This window comes from Homalodisca vitripennis, chromosome 2, assembly GCF_021130785.1.
Source record: "Homalodisca vitripennis isolate AUS2020 chromosome 2, UT_GWSS_2.1, whole genome shotgun sequence".
In the NCBI taxonomy this organism is placed as follows: domain Eukaryota; kingdom Metazoa; phylum Arthropoda; class Insecta; order Hemiptera; family Cicadellidae; genus Homalodisca; species Homalodisca vitripennis.
The window spans coordinates 110,753,046-110,780,643 of NC_060208.1; the positions used below are offsets into that span (position 1 = coordinate 110,753,046).

At 32.8% G+C, this 27,598-nt stretch overlaps 1 protein-coding gene across 1 annotated transcript; it reads left to right on the forward strand.

The window, feature by feature from the left end:
* The first annotated feature begins 1,082 nt into the window (after positions 1–1,082).
* Positions 1,083–12,918, forward strand: LOC124354594. Its single transcript, XM_046805173.1, has 2 exons — positions 1,083–1,268; positions 11,258–12,918. The coding sequence occupies exon 2, from the start codon at positions 11,262–11,264 to the stop codon at positions 12,471–12,473; it is 1,212 nt and encodes a 403-aa protein (XP_046661129.1). The 5' UTR covers positions 1,083–1,268; positions 11,258–11,261; the 3' UTR covers positions 12,474–12,918.
* Positions 12,919–27,598: the final 14,680 nt, after the last annotated feature.

A 27,598-nucleotide genomic window follows, 5' to 3' on the forward strand; every position in this document is an offset into this window, starting at 1 on the left:
GTTTTAAGGATTTATTATAAAACAAAACAATGTATGAAGTGATTTGCTACGAAGTCAGATTTATTCTTTTCATATTCTGTTTATTTTCCATTGAAATGTATTATTTGAAGCTCAGCTGAGAAAAGCTTGGATTTAGCAAATCACCTTAAATTGTTGGCTCAAGAGCTCTAAAACATTCTTCGAAATGAGAAATATAATTTAAGAGTTCTTTATATTACCGTTTAAGTGTAGTAAATTGGTGGATTATTATTAGAGGGTCAATGATTGTATTTTGATGTAACACATTCAGCATTAATCTTGCGAAAATTTCAATTGAAAGTGACTAATTGGTTAATGTTATGGCTAGTAATTATTCTGAGACTAGGCAGCTATATACTGCATGTTGGCTTTTTGATGATACTATACATTCCCTGAGTAAGAAATACAGTACTATCTACGACATCACCAGCTTTACTCAACATGGGTGCGCGCGCGATATTATATACGCAACAACACACTTGATTTTCAAGTCAAATTATGTATTTGTTCCACATCATCAATTAATTTAAAGACCTTTTGTTGTTATTTATTATAAGTTAAGTTGTCATTAGCTCGTTTTAAATTATTGCTTTGTTACTGTTATTGTACACATTGTTATTGTTATTACGTCTTATCGTTACTAGTTTGTTGTTGATTGTACTAGTTTGTTCATTATTCTGTTCAAATTTTATTGAACTGTTAATATTTTAGTGCTACAATATTATTATTATTATACACTTCCTTTAATTTGTTGAACTATAGTTCATGGGTTATTTTTTCTAATAAATTAAGTATTGAATAGTATATAGTAAGATATTAAAATATATTTGTCATCTTTAGGTCGACAGTTGGAATAAATAAATTTTTAGTTGCGGTTAATTAGTTTTGACTACACATTTCTTCAACAAATTGATACAAGGCATATCTTCCTTACTGAAGCGGAAGATGAATAAAGAAACCGCTGTTTCCTGTAAATTTATATATTATGCTAGCTGGCTACCAATGATGTGGCTGACGGCCGACGGGATGCCCGATGATGTCATTATCACAGTGTTATGAATCATTACTGTTGTGGTGCAATCCAATCTAGACTTGGGTTTTACACAGACCACTATCACTAACCAGTCGTAATTTCTGGAACTGGGTGCCGGTCGGAGGCTTGCCTGCAAGGTGGTATAAAAGTTGATCGTTGGCTTTTACTCGTACTAGTTTAAATACTGCTGTGTTAAGGAATCTTGCAATTCCCTAAAGTAAGTATGATCCTAGCCTATTATTTTAATAGAGACTAAACTGTTACCTATACTAATAATTTCTTTTGTTAAATCAAGATATAACAGTTTTTCTTATCAGTGGAAGATAGAACTGTATGGATTCTTAATTTCTATTTAATTAGCTTTTTAAAAAATAAAAAAATATTTAACTAGCTTTTGGGTAGACTAAGATAAGCAGACTTTTATATGATGATTATCAAACTATACTAAATAATTAGTTCCATTGATTCAGGCTCAATAATTTCAAATCACCCAGTCAGTGTTGCTCAACATTTTTAATTTTCCTGATTCTTTTATCATGGATTCTCTATGAGTAGACATTAACAAAACTCCAATTGGAAAAAATTATTAGGCATATGTTTTATTTGGCAGCCATTTTAAAATGGTGAAAAAAGGAGTTTAAAAAAAATTTAATTGTGAAGTCATTTTTTAAAGATATCAGAAACAATAGTGGGGTAAAATACGATAAGTGGACCCGGTTTTTTATATCAATTTGCACAATCATCAATAATTAATATTCAATTATCGAATACGCATTTATACATTGTATCAACATATCTATAACCATAACCTCGATCATATTTTAAATTAAAATAACTAATACAATGCACATAGCAATAATCTTATAAATAATAAATGAGCTCTAACGATCAAACAAACGATTAAACTGGAAATTTGAAAAACTCATAAATAATAATGACATGATAACAGCATAAAAAACATTTATAACAGGAAATACGAAATATGCGTAAGTATTTATATGTTTTCTCCTGTGTAGCAATGATTAACCATTTTTGAGAAGTTGTTGAATCATCTTCTCCAGAAAATTGTACTTTTATGCAAAAATACTAACATGGAGATGATCTGCAAGCAGGTCGGCTGATATGCCACTTTTCAAACTTCGTTTCACGGTCCTCCACGAGCTTTCAACTCTTGTTATTATCTATAAAATAAAATATGTTGATTAAATATGAAAAAGTGTTTATAGCTGATACAAGTTAGTTATTCAAAAATCAGTATCAGTTAGTTATATCAAAAGTTATAATTGAGTAATATCGTTTGTCAATACCGATATAAAAAAACCAGGTCCACTTATCGTACTCTAACCCAATAGTGTATCCTCAGCTAGAGGACAATGGTCTCCACATTTTATATACAAAGTAAAGGAATTTGGCACTCTGTGTTGAGCTAAAAACAACATTTCTGAATTGTTCATTCTAACATAAACAGCTTGATGAAACACCCACTACTTATATTGTTTGTTGGTAAAATCTCTTCACTGCTTATAGAAGGTAACTTCATTGTTCTACGTAGAAGTTACCGAGCACCAAACTCTAATAAAAGTGGCTAATGGCGATGACAAAACACAAATAACAATGTCTTTATTTTTAACCCATGGCACACCACTAATAAATCCATTAACTTTCCTATAAAACCAAGGCAAGAAAAACATTTTTGTTTCTTTAAGTTCAAAGTTAATTTTTATTTTAGCTAAATTATAAAAATTAAAAGCAAAAAAATTATAAAGCAGGGCATTTTACTTAACCCTAGAACTGTTAATCGACAAAATTTTGTCGGTCAAACATTCCCTCGTATAATTATTTTTTACAATATACTCCGGTAACGTATCGATATAAGCTAATTCATGCAACATTGGATTCGGAATATCAGCGTTCTACAATCAATTGGGATATTGTCAGCAAACTGAAGGCAAACACTTTGAACATTTGTTATAACTGTTTTGGTAAGTGATTTGAAGTAAAAGAAGTAAAATAAAAGATTTTTTTAAGTGTCTCAGTTTTCTCTAACAACCAGAATGTTTGCATTTGAAAAATTCTGTATTTTATAATCTTTGAGTGTCCCGCCATTTTGTAATGCGTCAACTGTTTTTACGTCAGATTTTCGCCAAAATGTTTCTAATTAAAAGAGCTTTAATTTGATGTACGACTCGACCTATGCTTCTATTTAAGAATTTTCACCAACCCCTAGCGGAACGTCCCCCATAAGCAGGATATCATGGTGAAATACATAAAATAATAGTTTTATATGAGCAAAAGCTTGATGTAAATTTTGGTTCTTATATTGTAATTAGTTCCAAAGTTATTAGACCGTCCCGGGACTTTTCAGCACCCCTGTATATAGTAACTGTTTAGGTTATTCTATAATTTTTCCATATATTTAGTTATATTTATAGTTTTCTAACTACATAATATTTCCTATTACTTATAAACCATAAATTTTGATATAGTACAAGCTTTAGAAACGATTTTATATTTTGCTCAATGAAAATTTTTTGCAAAATTTTTTAATAATGGCAAAATTCAACTTTTTTTTACTTTTCAAAAAACTATTTATGGTAATTATTTCATTTTATATTCTATTTTATTCTAAGTAAGAAAATATGCAATATAACATGTATTCATAGATAAATGTATTAGCAAAACTTGTTTTACCAAAGTCTTACGTGTACACCTGATTTTCAGAATTTATGCGCATCACTGCTTTTTGTTCTATAGCTTTATGATGCTTTCATAAATGTGTATAATGTTTGTTTTTCTGAAACTAGATAAAATTTGACACAGAATGGCTATCTCACTTTTAAATATATCTCACTATAACTTCATTTGCTAGGTATGGTCCCCCCAAATTTCAGAAATATTTTTCGTAAATTTTATATTTGATTAAAAAAAGTGTTTATTAAAAAATTTTGTATGGTTAATTTTGAAATATAGTATAATTCTACGTTTAATCCTGAACACAAAAATCTATACTTTTATTTATATTGCTTTTATTTTATATTTTTAATAATTTTTTTTTTTAAACTTTGCACGAAGCTCCAAAACAGCCCGACACTACAGGATGAAATGACCGCCAGTTCTAGGGTTAAAATAAGCGTATTTATTGATAAAAAAATCTATTTACAAAACTGTTCATTTCAAATTAATTTCAATTTTCATTGCAAAATGTAATTAAACTGAAACTTTAATTACATGTTACAATAAAACAAGATTAATATTTCAAACAAATCACAACACTACCACACGATGAAGAATAATAACGAAATACGTAGTAGACACGCACTTGTGACAACCAAGAAAGCAGTAATACACGCAACGGATATGTTTGGTTGGCTCTGTAGGAGACGTAGAACTGACTGATGAGCTGGTGGTCGCAGTTAGACAAAGGGCACTTCCCTCCCCCTGCCACAGAGTGAAAGTCGTTTATAAATAATTGGCAATCGGTGATAAGCACAGAGTGTGCACTGGGCATTTCGAAGGCCTTTTGTGAACTAAAAAAACTCCAAGAGACATAATCTATAATATCGGATATAACTGTTTTTGGCGATTTGGTTAAAGTTGTAACATTTTAATATATCCGTCTATGACGTGGGAAGGGTTAAATGAATTACACAGAAAAATCTGACCAATGACGAAATCAGTAAAAATAATGTAATAACGAGATGTGGAAATAAAATGTGTATTAGCAAACAAGATCAAGAGCACAGAGAAAAACCGAACCATCATGGAGGTAGAAACTGCTAAAAAAATATCAAAAAGAGACAAAACTGAGAACAAAGAGGTAAAACATCAATCAATCTTCACCATAGAGGTTAAACCTAATTCAAAATTAAAGTAAAGGGATAAAAACTGATAACTCTTAAATTATCCTCATATGCGGTTGGTAGCCCTATTCTAACTTCTGAAACTTATTTTTTTGTCTGAATGTTGGTATCCCGATTATCCTCTCCACCAATGCCTACCCCCTCCTTAGCCTATATCCCCCACCTTGAAACCACGATTCCCCTCTGTCTCTCAGATTGGTAGACTATTTGAGATATAACTCAACATTTCAAACATAATACAGTCGACTCTCGATAACTCGAATTTCAAGGGAACGGCTGTTTTCTTCGAGTTACGTATAGTTCGACTTAAGAATAGTTCGAGTTATAGAGGTAATATTTCACTAAATTCGACTTACAGAGGTAAGCAAAATAAAATTCGAGTTATAGAGGTACAAATAAACTATGTTTTTTATTCCCTACATCCTTTACAAAACTAATGTATGTACTGTAACTACATACAGCATTTGTACTTACTGTCACACTGCAATGTATGCCTACAATTCATACGTACATACAATTCAGATTTGAAAATAATCCGTAATCTTTTTCTGCCTAAGGTTTTTTTCAGAATTTAAGTCTATAATGTTCTCAATAACAACAACAGCAGAGAACATGTTGTCTGGTACGTCACTTGATTGTTCTAAGTAGCTACGTAAAGTGTTCACTGCGGCTTTGGCTTCCTTGGTTGTGATGTCCGGTGGGCTGCTCCATGCCGTCGTCATTGTCATCATCAGAGAGGACGTCTTCACTTGTTACAGTTTCGATGATGTCTCGGCCCGATAATGATCCGTAAACTGAAACACCCTCGTCGACATTTGCAAAATTATCAAAGTCTAAATTCGGGAGCTTGTTATTAATCACGGTCCACTCAGCTTCAGCGTTGGGAAGTCTCGGTTCTAGTTCATGGTCATTGTCACTTGAAACATCTTGGTCCCCTATCTATTGACTAAATGCGTGGGAACTGAGTGCACACGGCACTGACGTTTAGCAGACAGTTGGACAATTCAGCGACATGTCCAGACCTGTTCAGCTAGGTCTATGACCTAACACAGGTTCGCTGTAAACACAGCACAGCTTCGAGTTAGTGAGGGTTGATCTGAAAATTTCGAGTTGTAGAGTTAATGTATTTAAAGACTTGTCTACTGAACTTCGAGTTATAGAGGTAATTTTTCTATCACTTTGAGTTATTGAGGTAAAATTCGGGTGCAAAATTAATTCGAGTTACGCATGGTTTTTTTTTCGACTTAGGTAGTTTTTCTCAAGGGAACGGAAAAAAAATTCGAGTTATCAAAGAATTCGACTTATTGAGGTTCGAGTTATCGAGAGTCGACTGTATCAGTTATTGGGCAATTTTGGATTGCGAACCCCTTTAAATTCTTTGTAGATATAAAAACTTACTATTTTAACCCTATGCGCTCAAAAGGCCAGCAGTACTGGCCAAACCAAGGTTTGCAGACACCTTGTGTTAGTTTTGCCGTAGTTTGCCCTCGCAGCTCGTATGGCCAGTACTGCTGGCCGCGCTTCTTTTATTGACAGCTTGGCGGCCATATTTGTTGTTTGCCTCACCAGATCGGAATTATTTTTCAATTTCCTCCGTGTTATTTGCATAGTAATTTAAAATGTTTAAAGAAGAATTGAAAAATAATTTTAAATTTATTTTTAATGAATATTTCTATTACAAAGATAAACTTACATTTGGAAAATTTAACTCTTAAACGTTTATTTTTAACAAAGATATGTAAATAAAATGTTATAAAGTATGCCTTTACATTTATGTTACACTCAAACATAAACTATTTTACATTTTTCTTAGTCTATAAATTTTTTTACGGAATTAAACTTTTAAAAAATACATACCTACGTGTAGTCAAGAATAGTTAGCACACTTTTTCTAGTAAACTTTTCTAGATTTTCTCTATTTTCCATCTCTTCTATCATTTCAGTGTATAGGCCCACTACACGCCATTTGTCTTCATTTGCACAGTCAATGTTTAGAGAAGAATTATAGGCTAATTAAAAATTTACTTTTATATAAAAACTTTCTAATACTAAGATAAGCATGAATGGTAATTCTAAGCAATATATGGGTCAACCTCGATTTTTCTCATATTACAATATAATGTTCCAAATAGTCAATTAGAAAAGGAAATGACTACAATTTCTTGCCGGAAAGCAGTTATAGGGAGCAGGCAACCGCCAGACGGTCATATATTGCTTAGAGTTACCTATTAGTGATCAGGGGCACTGACGTGATCTGGGCTTCAAATTTGGAACTACTCGAGTTAATTTTTCTTCCAAAAGAGCAAGCAGCGCGAAGCGCTGCGCAGCGGACAGGCATCGTGCGTGATCCTTTTTTTTAGAAAAAAATTTATGATAAATTGTTATTACATATTACAATATAATGTAGGTAATGTATGTAAAACAATTTTAAACACATAATTACATGCTGGAAAGCAAAGTAAACCAATATAATCTGCCCAATACAAAATCTCCGTAAAAATCTGGTAAAGGAATCTGTGTCATTCCTTTGGCTTGAATCAATTCAGTATAGACGAAGATCACGCACGATGCTTGCCCGCTGCGCAGCGCTTCGCGCTGCTTGCTCTTTTAGAAAAAAAAATTAACTCGAGTAGTTCCAAAATTTGAAGCTCAGATCACGTCAGTGCCCCTGATCACTAATAGGTAATTCTCGCGGTTGCCTGCCTCCCTATAACTGCTTTCCAGCAAGAAATTCTAGTCATTTCCTGTTCTAATTGACTATTGGAACATTATATTGTAATATGAGTTGCCTGCTCCCTATAACTGCTTTCCGGCAAGAAATTCTAGTCATTTCCTTTTCTAATTTGACTATTGGAACATTATATTGTAATATGAGAAAAATCGAGGTTTGACCCATATATTGCTTAGAATTTACCGCATGAATTTAGGAAATATAAAATCTTACATTAATATTGTTAATAAATGTAAGAAAATAAATGTCATTACAGTTCTATGTTTTATTACTATATACACAGTCAACAAACTATTTTACAATTTTCTTAGTCCTTAAATGTTTTTACGGAATGAAATTTTTCAAAACATCCACCGATGTGTAGTCCGGGTTGGCTAGCACAAGTCTTGCAGTAAAATTTACCACGTTTTCTTTCTTTGCCAGCCCTTTTGTCACTGCATTACTGCGCAGTCTTTCGTACATAACCTTACTGCCTGCACTGAGCTTTGGCGCTAAAATGATTGAAATGGAAGGCTTGGTTGTTTAATTCAAAAGCTGCTCGATAGGTTTCAGCACTCACCATTCATTATAAAACAAAAAAGAATATTAGAAAATAACTGCTATGTTTAGTGGCCAGTGGTGCTGGCCTTACGAGCTATGGACGTATTATATATTGGCCAGTACAGCTGGACATACAAGCTGAGATAACATTACAGCAAAAATTAATCCGCGCTCCCGACAAAATGGCGGCGGCCAGTAGAGCTGGCCATACGAGCTCCAAGGACAAATAACAAATACTACCTTTGAGCGCAAAGGGTTAAGAAATTGGCAAGTGGTTTGAAATTGATTTAGCTTAAGTGGCTAATGTAAACTAGAACCATTAAATTTAGTAAACTAACCAAAATAACACTAAAGGATTATTTCTATTACTATCTTACTCGGTTTCAACTTGTTTTTTTTGTTACATTTTTTTAATGTTGAATGAAATTTTCCTATCACCTTTCTTAATTTTATTATTTGATCAATGATTATTATTCCTTTGTTACGTCTTCGTTTAAACAATGTCTATTAGTTTTTTACATGAGACTTTCATTTAGTATTTTGGATACATTGATATCAACTGTAGTTCTGTTATTCGTTATATAAAGTATTGATGATTGTAATAAGCAATTTAATAACCAGGTCTGCATACAATATTCTGATCTAGTTTTTACCCACATTACTCAAAACAATACAAACAAAACAAACAATTTTTTTAGTTGTACTTTAATTTCTACATCAAAATTTTAGGCTGACACAAATTATGTATGCACTGCTAACATATTTGCTGGAGTAACCTATTTTGACCTAGGTTAATAATATTCTTAACAAGTTAGACGAGTTAGTAATATTTTTAGCTCTTTCCAGTATTTGTGTTCAGACTTTCAATTTTTTTTTATCTGTGTTACTAAAATGAAGGGTAAATCATCAGTAAATAATAGTCATATTTGGAATATGAGACTATAAAAATATCTATAGTCATAAAAACAATCATAAAAGTTTAACATTTAAATAATTAATATAATATACATAGGTAGTGACAATCTTATAAATAATAAAGGAACTATAACATTTAAAAAATTAAACAATTAGAACAGAAAGAGGACGTATGCGTAACTATTTAAAGGTTTTCTTCTGGGTAGCATTGGTTCAAGTTGTTGAAAGCATCCTATCGAGACCCGTACCTGGTATGCGACTTTTCAAACTTCGTTTCACAGCCCTCCACAAGCTTTTACTGTTCCAAATATTAGCTTCAGTTGTCAATCCAAAAAGGTTTTTACTACGGTTGACAGTAAAATGTACTAAATCACATTCACTCAACCCAAAATATGCCTTTCTAGTAATAACACTTCTTGTATGTAGACTATAGTTCACATAATAGGGTTTTCGGCAGGAAGGAGTTTTTTAATTCAACAAAGTCACTTATAATCAAATAATATATAATATATGTAGTTGATGATTCTAGTTGATGTATGTTAGTTAAATTAATTACTCTATATTGGTCTGGTTCCTTTTTCAAGGTTCCTTTTTTTTATTTATCAGGGTTTCTGCTCCTTGACCCAATTGTGCTACAGCCAAAGCGATAAGTGATAGAGCACTGCTTAAGCATATAAATTTCAAGTCAGGATGGATGTGTGGTCTAAGGCGCTACTCTCGAACGATTCCTGCACCTCACTTTAGAGAGTTTTGGTGTGCACTTATGAGTTGCTGGTATGTGGTAAAGCTGGTAGGAGAGTCCACCCCTCTAATGAAAATTTGTTCAATTGGTAATTAAAAATTTCATTACACCTATATCAAATTTTGAAGATATTTCGTAACAAATTTTATCCCATTGAAGAAATAATATTTTTAAAGAAGTACACAATTTTGCAATATCATAGTGCAAGAAAACAACATTAAAGAACTCTGTAAATTATGTAAATATGTCTCATGATTTAAAATGTTATTTTTAATTAATATTTTGGTGTTTTGGTATTCTACGAAGGCCACTATTTTTGGAAAAGTTTTTCTTACTAGGGACCTAAAAATTACATTATTAGAAAGAACACACCTTAATTGGCTTACTGTGTAAATTATATGTATTATGACAATCAGTTCTTATTTTCTGCCTCTCAAAAAGAAGGGGTCTTAGCGTGAAGGAGGCATCTCTGTCCTTATCTACAACTTGTTATTTGGCTATATTAGTAGATAAATAAATACATTTATTTATATATATATATATATATATATATATATATATATATATATATATATATATAAATTTAAGGTTAACATTTACGAGTGCTCAAGTAATCTGAGCTAGAATTTAGGCACTATCTCGAGGGATGTTTTCTTTTTTCACAAGAAGTGCGGGGGTCACCGAAGCACGCACTAATGTCCAGGTGTAATTTCGATTGGTACTTTCTCGAACTCAGGTTACATGCCAGATCGTTCAACATGATCTAATGTCGGGGAATTTTGACGTGATCTGAGGTCGGGAAAAAAACCCATTGGAAGGGTGCCACCCTGCACTTCTGGCGAAAAAAATAAAAACATCCCTTCAGATAGTACCCAAATTCAAGCTCAGATCACGTTAGTGCTTCTAAATATTATCTTTAACTATGGCACTATTAGTAACACATTTATTTATGATAAACTACTCTAAACCCAGTTATTTCATCTAATAACAAAAAGTAGATAGGTTCAGAGAGGCCCCCTTCTCGCGAAAATTGCTTCCTTTTTGGAGGCAGAAAAAAAAGAATTGATCGTTATAATTACATGTAATTTTCTAATAATGTAGTTTTAGGTTCCTGATAAGAAATACTCTTCTAAAAATAGTGGCCTCCGGGATAACCAAGTACCAAATACAGTATATAAAAATATATCAGAAAAACTAAAATGGATTTACTGAAAATTTTAATTTTTAGGATGGCCTGTAAAGAGGTATTTGAATGATATATACATAACGCCAAACATGAGTATATCAAAAATTGTTGTGCAAATTATGCTTCTTGTTTGTTTTTTTGTATGTTTTTGTATTGATGGTCTGTTATATAGCACATTTTCTGCAGAGAACAACATTTTTAGTTATACTAATATGCTTTTGAAATGTTTCAGGACAATGGATTTGACTCCAGAGTGGCTTAATGAGGCCTTTCTGACTAAAGTTCTTCAAGGAGGTGAAGACAAAGAGCCAAAGATAACTGTTCTCAGTTTTAGTGCAAAACCGGCTATTGCTGCTGGTGACAACTTCTCCAGTTATCTCTTCCGAGTGTTAGTACATTACAGAGTGGGTAGCTCAACCCAAGAAGAATCAAAGTCACTCATTGTCAAATTACCAGTAAAAGAAGGATTGATCTTTGAAATAGCAGGCCAGACTCAGTTTTATAACAAAGAGGATGTGTACTATGGAGAATTATTGGAAAAAATGATCAACAAAATCAATTGGCAGTTTACAGCAAAAAGTTTCTACAGCCCTATTGAAGGTGTAATAGTGTTGGAGGACTTGAAGCCGGACTATTTTGTAGCTGATAAAATCAAACAGTTAGATCTTGCACACAGCAAATTAGTTTTCATTACTTTAGCTAAGTTCCATGCTGCAGCTGTTGCCATTTATCATGAAAACCCAAAACTGATAGAAGCAGTTGGTGGTGAATGCTTCTATGTTGAAGGTGGACCATTACAAAAGTGGATTGAATTTGGTTGCAAGGCTCTTGGCGAGAACTTAAATGAAGTGGATGGCTGCAAAGAATATGCAGATTTTTTTCTCAGCAGGGCAGACAATATTTGGAAACTAGCTGAAGAAGGAGTGAAGCCAAAACCAGGCCGTTTCAATGTACTGCTTCACGGAGATGTGTGGGTCAACAATATGATGTTTAAATACAACACAGACAAAGAACCAGTTGATGTCAAGCTTTTGGATTTTCAAATTTCTAGGTACTCAACTCCCGTGTTTGACTTGCTCTACTTCCTCTATACAAGTGCTAATGATGATGTGAGGGATAACCATCAACTAGAACTGTTTGAACTTTATGTGAAGACTTTGAACGAGAGCTTAGAGCAGGTTGGATGTTCGGAAAGGTTGACGCTGGAAGAAGTGAAAGAAGACATCAAAGCTGCAGCTCCGTGGATGATCACGACCATTGCTTTTGGAGTTACCCCTATCACAGTTCATGGCACCGATGATGGTGAAAGCTATGAAGGTATCACTACTGAAGACATTGTCGCTGGCAAGTGTGACCCCATATTTAGAAGAATGTACAATTGTAAACGCCTGAAAGCTATAGTGCCTGTTTTGATGAGGCAATATTTCAATTTTCTGAAAAGTCTATAATTCCAACTGAACGGAATTGCTTGTTAAAATGCCTTATTTATTACAACTCTGTGGTAGTCCAACCAAGTCTAAAACAATATACTGTAGTGGATTTTTTATTATTAAATTTGACTAAAGGTTATTTTTACATAATACTGTACTCTAAGGATTGAAAGAAAATCACTTGCTTATATGTATACTTTCACAAAATATGTATTAACTAAAAATTGTTAATTCTTTTTTTTATAAAATACACACACAAAATTTTATCTATATATTGTAAATTCACAAAATATGTATTTTCAAGTGAGCAAAGATTGTAACACAGTATGAATTAAGACATAATTAAAACAAAATAACTAGTAAACATTTTTATAGCCACTGGAAATGGTTAAAATCTCTCAAAGACACATTTTGTTGAAATTTTATTGTAACCAATTAATAAAATTTATACTTTTTATAATAATTGGTTTTGTTTTATTTTTAGTTAAATTTGTGAAACCCAAGTTATTTTCACTGGTATTCAATTCACTTATCATAATTCCAAAATATAACCATATTTTAATTTTAATTTGTGACTAATATCCTAAACACTGCACATAATTCATCATCAATCATGTAGAGATTATCTTGTAGTCCATGACTTATTCAATTTAAATGAGTCAATGCAACATGGTAATTAATTTTAAATGTTTCCTGAGGCATTAAATTGTAACAAATAAAATCCTGAAGAATTCATATTGAACATTCTATAGATAATAATTGAACTTGTTGGATTTCAAAGGTTACATTTTGGTAAAAATATTAAATCAGCCTCTGTTGTTTATAAAATTTGTTAACTGTGTACTACAGTACCTAGTTTAGTTCACTGCATGGAAGTGTGAGTGAGGATATTCGTGAATAGTAGAGTAACAGCTGACAGTGACAATAATCGTGAGAATGTGGTGGTTAATGATAAGTGAGATATTGATCTTAAAAGATGAGTTCATAATATTATTTTTTGTAAGGTAAATCATTTGTTAATTTAAAAATTATTTCAATTGTGTTTTCTTATAATGTCCTTATTCATTTTTTTAAACTAGTTGTTACACAAAAAAGTTGCTTTGATGCTATTCTACTGAATGACGGGTGCACTATAGGCATACCAGATGGTGGACAAAGCACTTCTGAAATAAGTGATTTAAAGGACAGTGTTTCAGGGCTCTAAAGTCTGAGACCAAAAACAAATTTCTTAAATACCAATTAAACAACTCTTGATTTCTATGCTACATTTCATATTTGAATGAATAAATAGCTCTAATGATATCATACTTTAACTATTTTAGGCCAGTGGGGAGGAATCTTACAGTTGGGGAGTCCACAGCTGTCTTACGGATAGCATTTACATGATGTAATATAATGGAGCCCCAAGATAATTTTCAATCTAATGTAGGCATAATTGTGGTAGTACTGTTTCAGTGTGCATACAAATTATATAACACAAACATTCATGGTATTGCATTACAGAAATACTAACATTCAAACTATTACATATATATATTCCTGGGGCATCCTTAGTTTTTTCAATTATTTGTAAACCTGAAAGTATACAGTGTGTCCTTGCTTTCCTTCCTCTGTTCACTACATTATTATATTACCTTAATTCACTTAAGGAAGTTTATCATTTTTATATACTTTATTGCGGTTGGATGAAGCAGTACTTCTGTGGAGTAGGTACCGAGCGAGCACATACACCGCACAGTATTCTAGATGCAGGGGTGGGAGTCTTAGCAAGGGAAACCACATCGAGAAATTAACGAGATGTTGCTAACTTTAGTTGACGGCCGAGCGTAATAGAATCTGCCTGAACTTTAGCCATAACGTCTGCTCTAGTACTCAATGTGTATTGTAAACGCTACCAATAACATTTGGTAAAAATAAGTTTTTCTTTATTTACATTTGAATCAAGTAGGCTACAATAAAAAATATATACAGTGCTTTAATATTTGTGGAAATATACGTTTCAGATGTTAGATATGTTGTTTATATTTTTATACATAAAAAGTAATAATACATTACCTACATATTCAGTAGTACAAAATGGATTTCTTCAAATGTCTTATATAAATCTTTTTAAAATCCAAGGGAAAACCCTTTCGTAAAAGGGAAAACTGATACTACATTCAAAATTAAAGTAAACTGGTTTATAATACAATTTGTAGAAGATAATTCTCTTAGAATGCCTGTGGTGGGACCCTCACCATGTACAGATGTAATGGAGGGGGGAGAGCCTCCAGAAAATTTGGAAAATAAACATAACGTTGCACCCAGTGGTTTGTTTTAAGCTATAACACATTGATCTACAAGCTCAACAGTTTCTCAGGGGAAGATTTCCGAGCCTCTGTTTTGGAAGGTATTTTATACCTCCTAAACCACCCAATGTGTCAGCACCCTTCAAAATAAACATAGCATTGCACACAGTAGCTCAACAGTTTCTCAGGGGAAGATTTCCGAGCCTCTGTTTTTGGTAGGTACTCCTCCTAAACCACCCAATGTGTCAGCACCCTCCAAAATAAACATAACATTGCACCCTGTGGTTTGTTTTAAGCTATAAAAAATTTGATCTACAATCTCAACAGTTTCTCAGGGGAAGATTTCCGAGCCTCTGTTTTTGGAAGGTATTCCTCCTAAACCACCCAATGTGTCAGCACCCTCCAAAATAATGTTCTATATAGACACTGACTCTCGTACCCACCATTGGATAGGAGATATTCCATAATCTCTAGAATTCCCGTATATTTACTTCCTATTCATTTTTTATTGACCAAAAAGCCAATTATTCATTTTTGTTTCACCTAATATCTTGCCTACCCCACACCGTTGCTTATTGTTTACCTCATCATTGCAAAAGTAACTATGCCCCTTCAATGGTTTTCTCAGCCCGCAAACACATCACGTTGTGTTTATCGGTTTATGGTTCCATTTTAAATTAATTGCAAATTTAATTCTTCAAATAGTTTGTTGCAGTAGCTTTTCCTCAAATTGTAAGTATAGAGAGAATGGCTCGTTGAGTAGTGTTAGTACCCAATCTCTCTGTTTTTATTCTTCAGTTGCAGTAAGCAGTCCGTGCCACAATGTTAAATTTGAGTTTTTTTCAACCCTTTATAAGTTACTAGTCATAATATCATTCATCTGTTTGAGCTTCAAGTGCTAGCTTGATATCTGCAAACTTGGTTTAGCTCACACTAGTCAATTATTTTACTACCGTAAAAGTGTTCGAAATGTACACTGTTATGTTTAACGCTTTTTTCAATACAAATGGTGTCAATAGGACTCGAATATGACCAAAAATCCGTTTAATCCAAGTTTGCTTCTACTAATATGAAGTTTATCTTGCTTATTCTTACTATTCTACCAATATGTCACATCTCGTCGTGTCGAGGAGTCACTGAGTACGAAATTAAAATATAGCGATCAAGTGACTAACCATATCCTTCCTTGTACTTTATAGCCGTAGGACGTTAGTTGTCAAAATAAACGTCTAGTTGTAAAATCGTTATGGCGTGATTTTATTCTTGTGTAAGGTATAATCTGAAAGCAAATACAAAATTTGCTGTTCAAGAGCCTGTGATTGATTACGTTAATTATGCTTGCATCTGGGATAACTCTGTAAATACTAGTCGTTACCGGAGCTTATTCCATAGATCGCTAATTAACCAATACTTTGTTAAATTGATAGCCTTTTCTTATTTAATTATATAGGCTATAGAATTCAATTGTAAAATTAATTTATTAATTTTTCTTGCTAAATTTGTAATATAATCATTCATAACTGACATACTTTATGAACTTTTTTTATTTTATTAGTTTATTATTTTAATACTTAAGTATTTAACTGCAGGGTGATATAATTTGCATGTGTCAAGTAGTTATTAGATATAAAATGCCAGTTCATGCTATCATAACACAGAAACATTAAAAACTGGACCTGAAATGTCTTATTAATTGATTATTACGACTTGAACCGGGAACAGGGAGCAAGTAAACTTGTAGGAAAATATTGCATACATAATTGTAAACAATAAGGAGTAGTTTCTACTCATCCCTTATTTGAATTTATAAATAGTATCTTTGTAAAAGTCTTGTTCTGACATAATTGACAAAAACTAGTTTGTGTTGCCTGTACGTGATGTATTTCTCCATACGTCTTAATGCTTTTTACCCAAATGTATAGTTGTAATTTGTTAATCCTTTGGAAAACTTCCAATGTTAGACGGCTAGAAGATGATTCAGGCTAGAGAGGTGAACTTCAGGTATATCGGTAGCTATGCAGTAATGTATTTACATTTATTTTAATCAAGTGTGTGTAAAAATTGTAGGCGGGGACAACCAAAGTATGGGAATATTGTGGTTTTTAAATAATGTTTTACTTAAAGCTTGTATTTTATATACCTATGTACTTTCAATGCTAGCGTGTTTACTGGTTCTATGCGCGAATTTAAAGTTAAGTAAAGAACGTCTTAACACGTACAGTAACCCGGGGACCAACGGCTTAAAGACATATCCTACACAGTATATTCCCTACGAAAATATACGTAGGTCTATATACAAAACCTTTTATTGCGAATATAGACGGTTTAAGTTTTCTAAAACGTTGTGGTATTATAAACTATGCCTATATATTATATCAGATAATTGTAATATATTCTGATTTTGAAGGCCCATTTTGTCATTCTATCAATTATATATCATTAGACATTAGAGATACCGTACGAATTGTAGTTTGAACAATATAGCTATTTCTCAGGCGCTTTGCAAATTACTTTAAAGTGACGTAATATTCTTAGATTTTTGTGTTTTTCAAAGGGATAGTGTCTCAAGGAAAACTTGTGTTTTGCGTTATAACGGTGCCGTCACTTAGAACATTGGACTTCCGCAGTGGAAGTCTGACTCAGGGTGGTTGTAAATACCGTAATATGATTCCAAGAAATGAGTAATGCCTCAAGGAAAAGTGGAATGGAAGAATGCCCTAAAAACTTGTACATCTTCTTCTCTGCAGACCTACGAAAACCGGACTTATACAATCTCGTAAAGCCGCACAAGCCTCAAGTCGCAAGTTTACGAGATCGACTAGGAAGCCTCTCGGCTTGGGTTCAAAGTGGTACGTATTCCACCATACCATTGCCATTACAATCCGATAGAACTAGTATAGGAAAAATTACAACGGTTTGTTAATGCACGAAATACTACCTTTAAGCTGATTGACGTTAACAAAGACTTGTTTATTGAAGCAGTGAGCTCTTTCCCCCAGATGACTTGAAAAATATGTACAACATGTAAAAAATTATATCGATGCCGATTAGAAAAGAGAGGGACTTTACGACAATAGTGTCCAAGAATTAGTCATTACTTTGGCACCTGGTGACTCGAGTTGTAGTGATTTTGATAGTGACGGTGATCCCGACATGGGAATGGCACCTCTGGAGTAATCAGGTATGATAAAATCTTGAATGTCTTTTTAAATACGATATATATATATATATATATATATATATATATATATATATTTATTAATAATTTAAATACTTTGTAAAATCTTACGAATAACATAATATATACCAAGGTGTGAAAATACTATTTTTTAATATACTAGTATAAGTAGATGATAATATGCGGTTCCTAGCCCACTTTTAGGGTCACTAGTTATTCTAAGCAAAGCAATCTAAATTGAGTTCATTAAGATGAGTTGAAAAATTAGTTAAATAGACTGTTAAAAGTATTAAAAAAATAATTTTAACAGTTTGTTAACATAGTAGGTGTACTCAAGCAGCTTTTCAAAATACTCAAACCTGAATTAATTTTATGGTAATACATCATTATATCTCTGCAATCAAGAAAATTAGAGTAAACACAGTCAAAACAGCATTGTAACAGACGGCTCACGTAATTTTCAACGAATTTAATAATTATGATAATTAATTACTTGTACAATTTAACAGGAACTCGTAATCTCAGCTGTGTTCTTCTAAGCTGTTTTATTGAAAAATTTTGGTAAAGCCTTGAAAACTTTTATTAAAAATCTATTGAAAATCAATGAAAAAGTAGTGGAAATTTCCGTAAAACCAATGAAAAACCTGCTAGAGTAAATGAAGATAAATGTAACAAGAAAAATCACAAAAATCTCAAAATTTTTGAAAAATTGCTTCAAAAGTTCTGTTTAGGACCAATGTAAAATCTATTGCTTGGTTGCCAAATCTACTTGGAATTAGTGTCAAATCTTTTGCAATGTTGTCAAATCTTTTGCAATTTTGTCAAATCTATTAAAATGTTGTCTAGTCTGCTTGGAATCAATGAGAAATCTATTGGATAAGTAGGATAATCTATTTAGAATAAAAGAACAATCTGCTACAATGTTGTCAAATCTGTTTAGAATTTTAAGATTTCTCTTAATCCAAACCCATATTTTATAAATCTAAATTCATAAAATCTTCCACCAGAAATATTCTTTAATTGATCACAATTCACAACGATTATACTGTTAATTTTGTTAAGAATATCTAGTTTTTATTTTTCTTAAAAAAATTTATTTCTACAAATTCGGGCTTATATTTATCATCTAGGACAGGGATCTCCAAACTTTTTTACTGAAGGGACACATTGTACATTTTTTTGAGGAAAGGCGTACCAATATTTTAGATTAGAAAGACTACCCCTCCCCTACACCCGCAAAGTTTATATAAATTAAGAGCTCCATGTTTCAAATGTTGCCCATTCAGGCCCAAGAGTTGATTTAACAATTTTTTTCATTACATCTAGCAGGTATTTGTTTTTGATATTTTCTTGCTTAGTTTTTTAAGTTGTTATATTGCCTTATATGTCTCTTTGTTGTTGGCTAACTAAAATTCTTTACGTGATTCTAAAAGAAAGGCTGAGCCCAAACATTTAATTATATTGTTATAAAATAATATTTGTTCTGTAAAAGGAGTTTTCAAGCCAGCCTATTAAAAACGCAGGATGATAAAAAAACCAATCTTTTCAATTTACTAGAAAATGTACTTTATTGAACTTTAAGGAAAACTTGACAATACATGAGTTTACAACAAGTATAAAGCTTAAAAAGAACAATAATTTTTTTTAGTGAGAAGATTGCATTTAAAATTTCATACCATTTAGGGTCAAACTTTGTAGTTCCGATCATTAGCATTGATTTCAAATGTTCATCTGACATACATGTTTCAAACCCAATCTAAACTAGTTATGGCATCCCTCAAGGCTCATTATAAGTCCAATCATTTTCTTACTCTATGTCAATGACAAAGAATTATCATTTCTGCACAGAAAACTCATGCTGTATGCTTATGACACAACTGTCTGCTTCAGTGGAAAGTCAAGGAGAGTTGTTAAACACTAGGCTTTTGTTGACCTCAATAACTGTGTCCAGTACTTTCAAAGCCTCATTTTTTAATTTTTCATTGCGCTCTGTAAAATCTGATAACAGCCCGGGCACCATGCTAGCAGATTCCATGCTAGAAGAAGTCTATATCTCGAAGTTCCTTGGAATACACCTGGATCGAGTGTTGACATGGAATACACACATCGATTCTGTTTGCGCAAAATTGACTTCAGGCATTTATGTTTTGAGATCTCTAGCCAAATACTGCCCTATCAAGTACTGATGACGGCGTATTATTGCCTGATTTATTCACACGTTTCCTACAGATTGGGTTTGTGAGCAGAGACAGCTACCGAACTGAAAGACAAAGAACGGTAGCTTATGAGCCCTTGCCTTCACAGGCTGGTGATCATTTAATCAACAGATTGCCAGATTTCATCAAAAGTGCCCCAACGACCAAAGAGTAAAAATTCACCTTAAAGGCTTTTTAGCGTCAAAGGCAATTTTATAATGTCGGCGAATTTATGACACACAACTGGAAAACCGATCATTTACAAGACTGACCCCGACGTTGGAAGTTGGTGGAATTGGCGTGTGAATGAGACTAAAAGAATGCAAAAACTTTATGAATTAATGGATACAGTGGTATATTGTGGTATAAATAACAACATTATTTAAATTTAAATTTCTAGACGTTTGCTACACATGTTAACATGTTTCCGCAATAAAGGATTTGACTCTGATGCAGATATTTTTTACTAATATTCAATATTATGATTGTTTTAAAAAATTTAAATTTTTCATTTAATGATTTACAGCAACTAAAAGAAACTCAACGTTTTATATATTAGCTTTTAAATTTAAGAGATGCATTTCTCTAAGGTGATGTAAATACCTAAATTATTAATTTTATTTATTGAACTCTTATTTTTCTCAAAACTGCATAACTACGAAGTCAGATGTCTCGATAATATGAAAAAGAAACTACTAACATATATGTAGTTCAATAATATAGTACCGTTTGTAAAGGTTTACAATCTGAACAACTTGTAATTGATGGCTTAGACATAAACTAAGCCACGATAGGGGCACGCTTCTTATGCCATAGGATTCCAATTTGCCAAGCAGTTTGGTGTGGTCTACGCAATCGAATGCTTAATTTAGGGCTGCTTTGAAATTTGTATGTGTATTTCTATAATTTGAAAAATTGAGGCTTTGAAATTTTGTTTCCAAAATATTGCTACACCACCTACTTTCGATGTATATCGGCAGTACGCGTTTGCCAGCTTGAAATTTTGAATTTTACAAAGATCTGTTTTGCCTGTTGAAACCGTTATCAGTTATGACAAGCAAATTAGATCTGAATCTTCGCAAAAAAGGTGAACTTCATCCAGTTTGTTAGTGGCGAATTGGGTGTTTTGATGAATTTGTTCTGATCAGAAAATTTTTATTTGGTTTGTTTCTAATTTTCTGAGTTCGTCAATTTAGTCCGTTGCTGGAGAGTGAGGTCCCTTAAAAAAGTTTTATTGTTTGTCGGTGAATGGTGACATCGGAGATCACAATAAACGGCAATATATGTAATCCACAATTGAGTGCACTATAACGATACTGACAGATCTCTAAGCAAACGGATCGAAGAATTCACTTGGATTACACTATATTTTATATTTTGTGATCTAGGTGTCTCTGATGTCAAAACGATATCAATTGTTCGATTTTAGCTCCAACCTCGACTGTTTTCGATCTCATTAGACGGACATGGCTCCAGATTTCAGGAGTTAAGTTAGTAACAGCATCAGATTTCAGGCGCTGCTGCATAACTCTTTTCAGCACAGTGATGCACTTATTGCATCACCAAAAAATATCCGTAGTTGCACAGTGATGCAAACTTTGCATCACCTCATATTTTATCTTTTGCTGTTGGTATTGAATTCTGTATCTAGCCCATAAGTGTTTTAGTTATTTACTCACATATCAAACAGATGGCATGCACTATTTTGTTGTTTCTAATTCTTGTGTTTGTCGCCATTTCCACTTGTTTACCAGTGGTATACACGGTTTGTTGAAGTGTTCTTCCAGTATAGCTGAATACTTTGGTAAGATTAATTATATTGAATTCAATTTAGTTAATTTACGATTTAGTAGTTTTGAGTTGTCGACTATCAACATTAGGGCCTGAGTTAGGTAGATATATATATTTGTAAACATTAAGAATTATGAGAGTGCAAAAAGTGCATCACTGCGCAACCCAGGTCATAACCTGTTTAGCCTAAAACGTTTTGTTTTAAGGATTTAGCCATTTCCTTTTATTTTTATTCTTGAACAAGTCATACAGACATGTTTATAATAAAAATAATCTCTCTTACTATAATATTGTTACAAAATCCTTTAAGTTTATAACAGGTTTTTTGGGGAAGTTGTGCAGCATTTTTGTTCTACTAGATCTGGTTTTGATACAAACTTTTTTGTAGGAAATGTCTTGAATCGAGCTTACAGAAGATGAGAAAGAGGACTGTACGCTATACCATTTCATTCAATACCCTCCAATAATGAGTCCGTTGACGGGTTGGAAGACGAGGATGAAGAAGGAAGTGGTTTAATCGCTCCAGATGAAATTAGTTACAATTTGTTTGAGGATCTACCAGAATTTATTGATATGGATATTCAAACAGAAAACAATTCTTTCAGTCACCCTAATCTAACAAATGTCATTGTAATAAACATCCCTCCAGATATGAGTAACCCTAATGCTGAAGATGTTATGGCTTTGAATGTAACACCATCTTCCTCAAAATATGTTTGTATACACACTGTTCCAACTTCAGATGTGGAATCCCCAAAACCTGTAACTCCTGAGGGAGAAACTGATTTCGTACTGCCACCTAAGGTTCATAAACGTGGGTCTAACTTGCGTAAGAAAGCACCAAAATCATCTCTATCGCCTGTTAGTCCTTCAAATAATGAAACAATGCTCCTTTCAAACTCAGATAATACTGTATTTGAATCGATTGTAGGACTGTAGGTCCACGCCTAGTTTTGACGAGGGGTGGCTGACGTCACTTTTCTGCAGGGTAGGACAGTTAGTCCACGGGTGTCGGCGTGGACTAACTGTCCTACTTTTTCAAAACTGACCTGGCCGTGAAATAACTTTTCTACCTGCGCTCAATCTTCAATCTGTGGAAGAATGTGAGTGATACTTTCACTACACACGCACAGCGTACTGCTTAGGCAGTAAATACGAGTATAACAGCTTACTCAAACCAAAACTCAAGGTATCACATATGAAGTGGGTTGCTAATTGGGATTAAATTTGAACAAATTCCATACATCACTACATTACTATCTGAGTAATTCGACAATATCCTAATGAATGATAAACATCTACAGTCAGTTTGTTATAATTTTATTATACCTTATCTTGGTCCATCGTTAGCGTAATACGGTATATGCGAGTAGACACGTCACTCATAGTAGGCAACACGTTAATTGAAATGGATAGTTGATTGTTTTATTATTACTGTTATTAATTAAAACTACACTTTAGATCATATTTAATATATCACATTTATAATTGTATCAAATTACTTTAAATATATAAACTATAGATAGGCAAAATATTGTATTACCTTAAATAGTGGCTCTTGGCCTATAAACCAAAATTTTCTCTCTTGTCTTCAGAGACATATTAGCTTACACAAAAGAGTGCGAGTATATACGAGTACTAACATGTCTCAGGAGGTAAGACGTTATTAAAAATTAATCTTTTTAAAATAGGTATAACTCAATTAGGGAAATTTGTTGATTATTTGTACTAACAACGAACTTTAATGTTTATTAAAAAACAACTTGCAGTATAGACAATTTTACAAAGTGTTATGAAAACTAATATGGTCTCATATTAAAAATTCTTATTTTTGAATTACCAATACATGATTAATTACAATTTACAAATAAATGCTGAATTGGATAGTACCGCTAGATTAACCTAAAATGTAAGTTTAACTTTCGACTTACAAATTGAGTATAATTTTTTAGAAGAAAATTACTTTACCGACGGATACTTCTTATTGAAGAAAACAATAACTTATACAAATTTAATAAGCGGGACTATTGCCCAAAGTCCAGATAGGTGATAAATTAAAACAACGTATATTACTCATATATGTATTTATATCCATAGTACAATTTTTAGAAGGAGGACGATTAACAATAGAATAATATTTTCAACAGAAATGTTTATGAACATGAAATTTATTGCATCTTGTGTGTGTTTATTATTGTTTAGCGCTAGAGATTTATATGTTAGTCTTAAAATAAATATTATACCTCTATTTTAAGTTAAACTGTACATTTACAAAGTTAGAAATGTAGCTGATAAAGAAAACACCTGTATACCTATTTTATGTAACATGTTCTGCTCAGTGAATTGCTATGTTATTTGGTATTCACGGTTTTGCTGGGACAAGTTTAATCCTGTCATAATATAAGTGCTAAACCACAAACATTTATGACAATCCAAGTATTATCTTAAAAAACTGACATCATCATATTTTAGCAAATTTGGATTTAAACAATCGTATCATTACATTTACAGCGAGGAAAGTATTTAAAGGCATTTGACCTATTATATTTTAGTTGATGATACATAGGTGAGATGACATTGCCCCTTTCATATTACATGGGAAATGTTTATGTGGACATTAGGATCCACTTAAAGTAAATTAATTTCTAAAGAAGGAAAGTCCTTTAAGCATTGACGCATAAAATAAACGGTATTTGCACCGGACACAAGAGATTTTTAAGTTCCATTCAAACTTGCAGTTGCTTATTCATGGCTATATGCCGTTACGACATAATTTTAAGTTCGTTCAAATCCCGGAAACACAGTATATAATATTTTTAGTTACCGGTACTAGCAAGTTACCAGCGACTTCGGCCACAATAAACTATTTAATAGCTTCTTAAACCCTATTAGTTTTATTCCTCTTTAAAATAAATCAAACCGTTAAAAATGTGGAACATCTTAGTTAATAAAAAATACAAATGATGTAAAAGTGTTGAAAGGCCACGATTACAATATGTTAAAACTAGTAGTTCCCTGCGGTTTCTTACACAATTTTAGGACAGCTGTCGTATGACCAACTTCTGGTTCGCATAATTCATATTTCCGACACCAACGTTGAGATTTCTTTGTTCCTACGATCCAGGAAATATGTCCTAAAAGTGTATACTTATAGTGATTGTATTTATTCCTGGCTTAATATATTTTGTGCCTTAGTTCGCTTTGTTACTTTGTTTGCTCGATCAAGTTTGCGTTTTAGAACAGTCTTTAAATTTATAGTAAAAGTTATATAGTAAATGCTTCTTTGATATCAGCTTTACAGTACTCACCAAACTCTGCATACTCAATATTTGCTAACGTGTACAATTAAAAGTAGATCTTTATTACCAAAACTTTTAATTTTCTTATCTGAATATTTTTGTTACTATGTGTTCAACAATGGTTGCATAAAAGTTCAATAAGTAGTGGTTACTATCAAGCTAATTCTATGCTTTCAACACCAAATATAAATAAATTGAAAATAATGGTAAAATTTATTACACATATGATTGTGCTATCATACATTATAAACAGAACAGTTTAACATACTCGTATTATATAAAATTCTTGTTCTAATTACCTAATTTTTCCGTGCATTTTACGATAGTTTAATAGTTGTTTTAAAAGACCATTATAATCGTTACAGCAATTCTTAAGTTATAAATGGTGTATTACTTAACAATACTTAGAAAATAAACCCGACTTTCATTTATGCATTTAGCTTTTTGTTTCATTCTTTCTGTAGCTGTATACTGCAGCTAGTTAGAAAGAACTAGTAAAAACACAGTAGCCTAATGAATAATAGTTAAAATATACAGAGTATAGATCCTCGAAACATCCGTTCAAGGACAGTAGAGTGAGTACGGCGATCCCCTGTCAAAACCCTCGTCAAAAGAAACCCGTGAGTCGGACAGTAGGTCCACGGTCCCGGCCTGGGACCCACTGTCCATCCCTTAAGAAGTAGGTAAGAAATGCTTCCGGCAGTTTTACGACGTGGACCTACAGTCCGTTTTTACCATTTGAATCAACTCCCAGAGACAGTCCTGCTATACCTCGGCCTACTCCAACATGATAACAGGACAATGCTATCAATGTTAGGTACTATGGAAGGTCCATCTGGCTCATCTAAGGCAATACCTGATCTGGAAAACAATGATCCTGTTAACTTCTTCACAGCGTTTTTTGATGCTGAGTTCATTGAAAGCATTGTATTTCAAACAAATCTTTATGCACAACAAAGTGGAAAAAGATTTACACCAACAACTAGTGATGAGATGAACTTGTTCTTGTTGTCTTATTGAACATCCTTATGGGAATAAAGAAATATCCTAGTTATCGAGACTACTGGTCAAATGACGAAGACCTAAACGATCCATATATAAGCTCTCTTATGCCTGTAAATCGTTTCGGCTGGCTCCTATGAAATATTCATTTGAATGACAACTCTGTCATGCCAAATCAAAAGAGCTCTGATTTTGACAAACTTTACAAATTAAGGCCATTTTTTAGGAAAAATTGCACAAAATTTTGAAAAAACTTTGATGCAGGGCCAGTTTTGGCAATCGACGAGTAGATGATAAAATTTAAGGGAAGGAGCAATCTAAAGCAGTATCTTCAAAAAAAAAAAACAATCAATAAGCTTTGGATGTTTGCTGACAAGTCGGGATACTGCTTGAAATTTGATATCTACACTGGAAAAATTGGCGAAAATAGAGAAATAAATCTTGTTGAGAAAGTAGTTAAAATATTATCAGCACATCTGAAAGGCAAGCATCATTCAATCTACACTGATAACTGTTTTGTAGGGTATTATCTAATGGAATACCTGAAAAAGGATAGTATTAATGCTTGTGGCACTGTCAATGTAAATCGAAAGTATCTGCCTGAGTTCAAGAGTACATTACGAATGTCAAGAGGTGAACACCAATGGTTTACTAGCACCACTGGTATTTCAGCCATAAAGTGGATATACAATAGGCCAGTCCACGTTCTTTCTAACTTCCACAATCCCAGGGAAGTAGTGACTGATCAAAGAAGACAAAAAAATGGTGAGCGAATAACCATATCTTGCCCTGTAGCTATCAGTGAGTACAATAAACACATGAATTGTGTTGACCGTTTTGATCAGATGAAATCTGTTTATATTGATCGAAAGAGCAAGAAATGGTGGCACAGAATTTTATTTTATTTTGTTGATGCAGCTGTTGTAAATGCATATGTCCTCCACCAGTGCTTCCCAGTATTCCGCTTGGACATGAAAACCTTCAGAAGAAAAATTGTCCATGGGCTAATAAGCAAGAGTAAAGTTGAGATTTCTACCAAAGTAAAGGAAGGAACAGTTTTGAATCGTAATAAGTCTAACGTTCCCTTGGAGATAAGACATTCGTCTTCAAGGCATCAACCAGCCAGATCCACCAGAAGATGGTGCAACTTTTGCAGCACAAAGGCAAAGCCAATGCAGACTTTCTGGATTTGTAATGTTTGTAATGTTCCCCTGTGCCTTGGAAAAGATCAAGATTGTTTTCAGAAATATCATGGGCAGCAGTAACTAAGCCAAAAAGATGGAAATTATGTGATTTCAGACTAGTTCTAAAAATTTTGAACAGATTTTCTTTGTTTTATCGTGTAAACAAAATACATTCCTTTTGATTTAACCAACAATTGCACTTTTAT

Bases quoted from the DNA above. Each gene is read 5' to 3' on its own strand.
- LOC124354594 (XM_046805173.1), top strand. From the start codon at position 11,262: ATGGATTTGACTCCAGAGTGGCTTAATGAGGCCTTTCTGACTAAAGTT.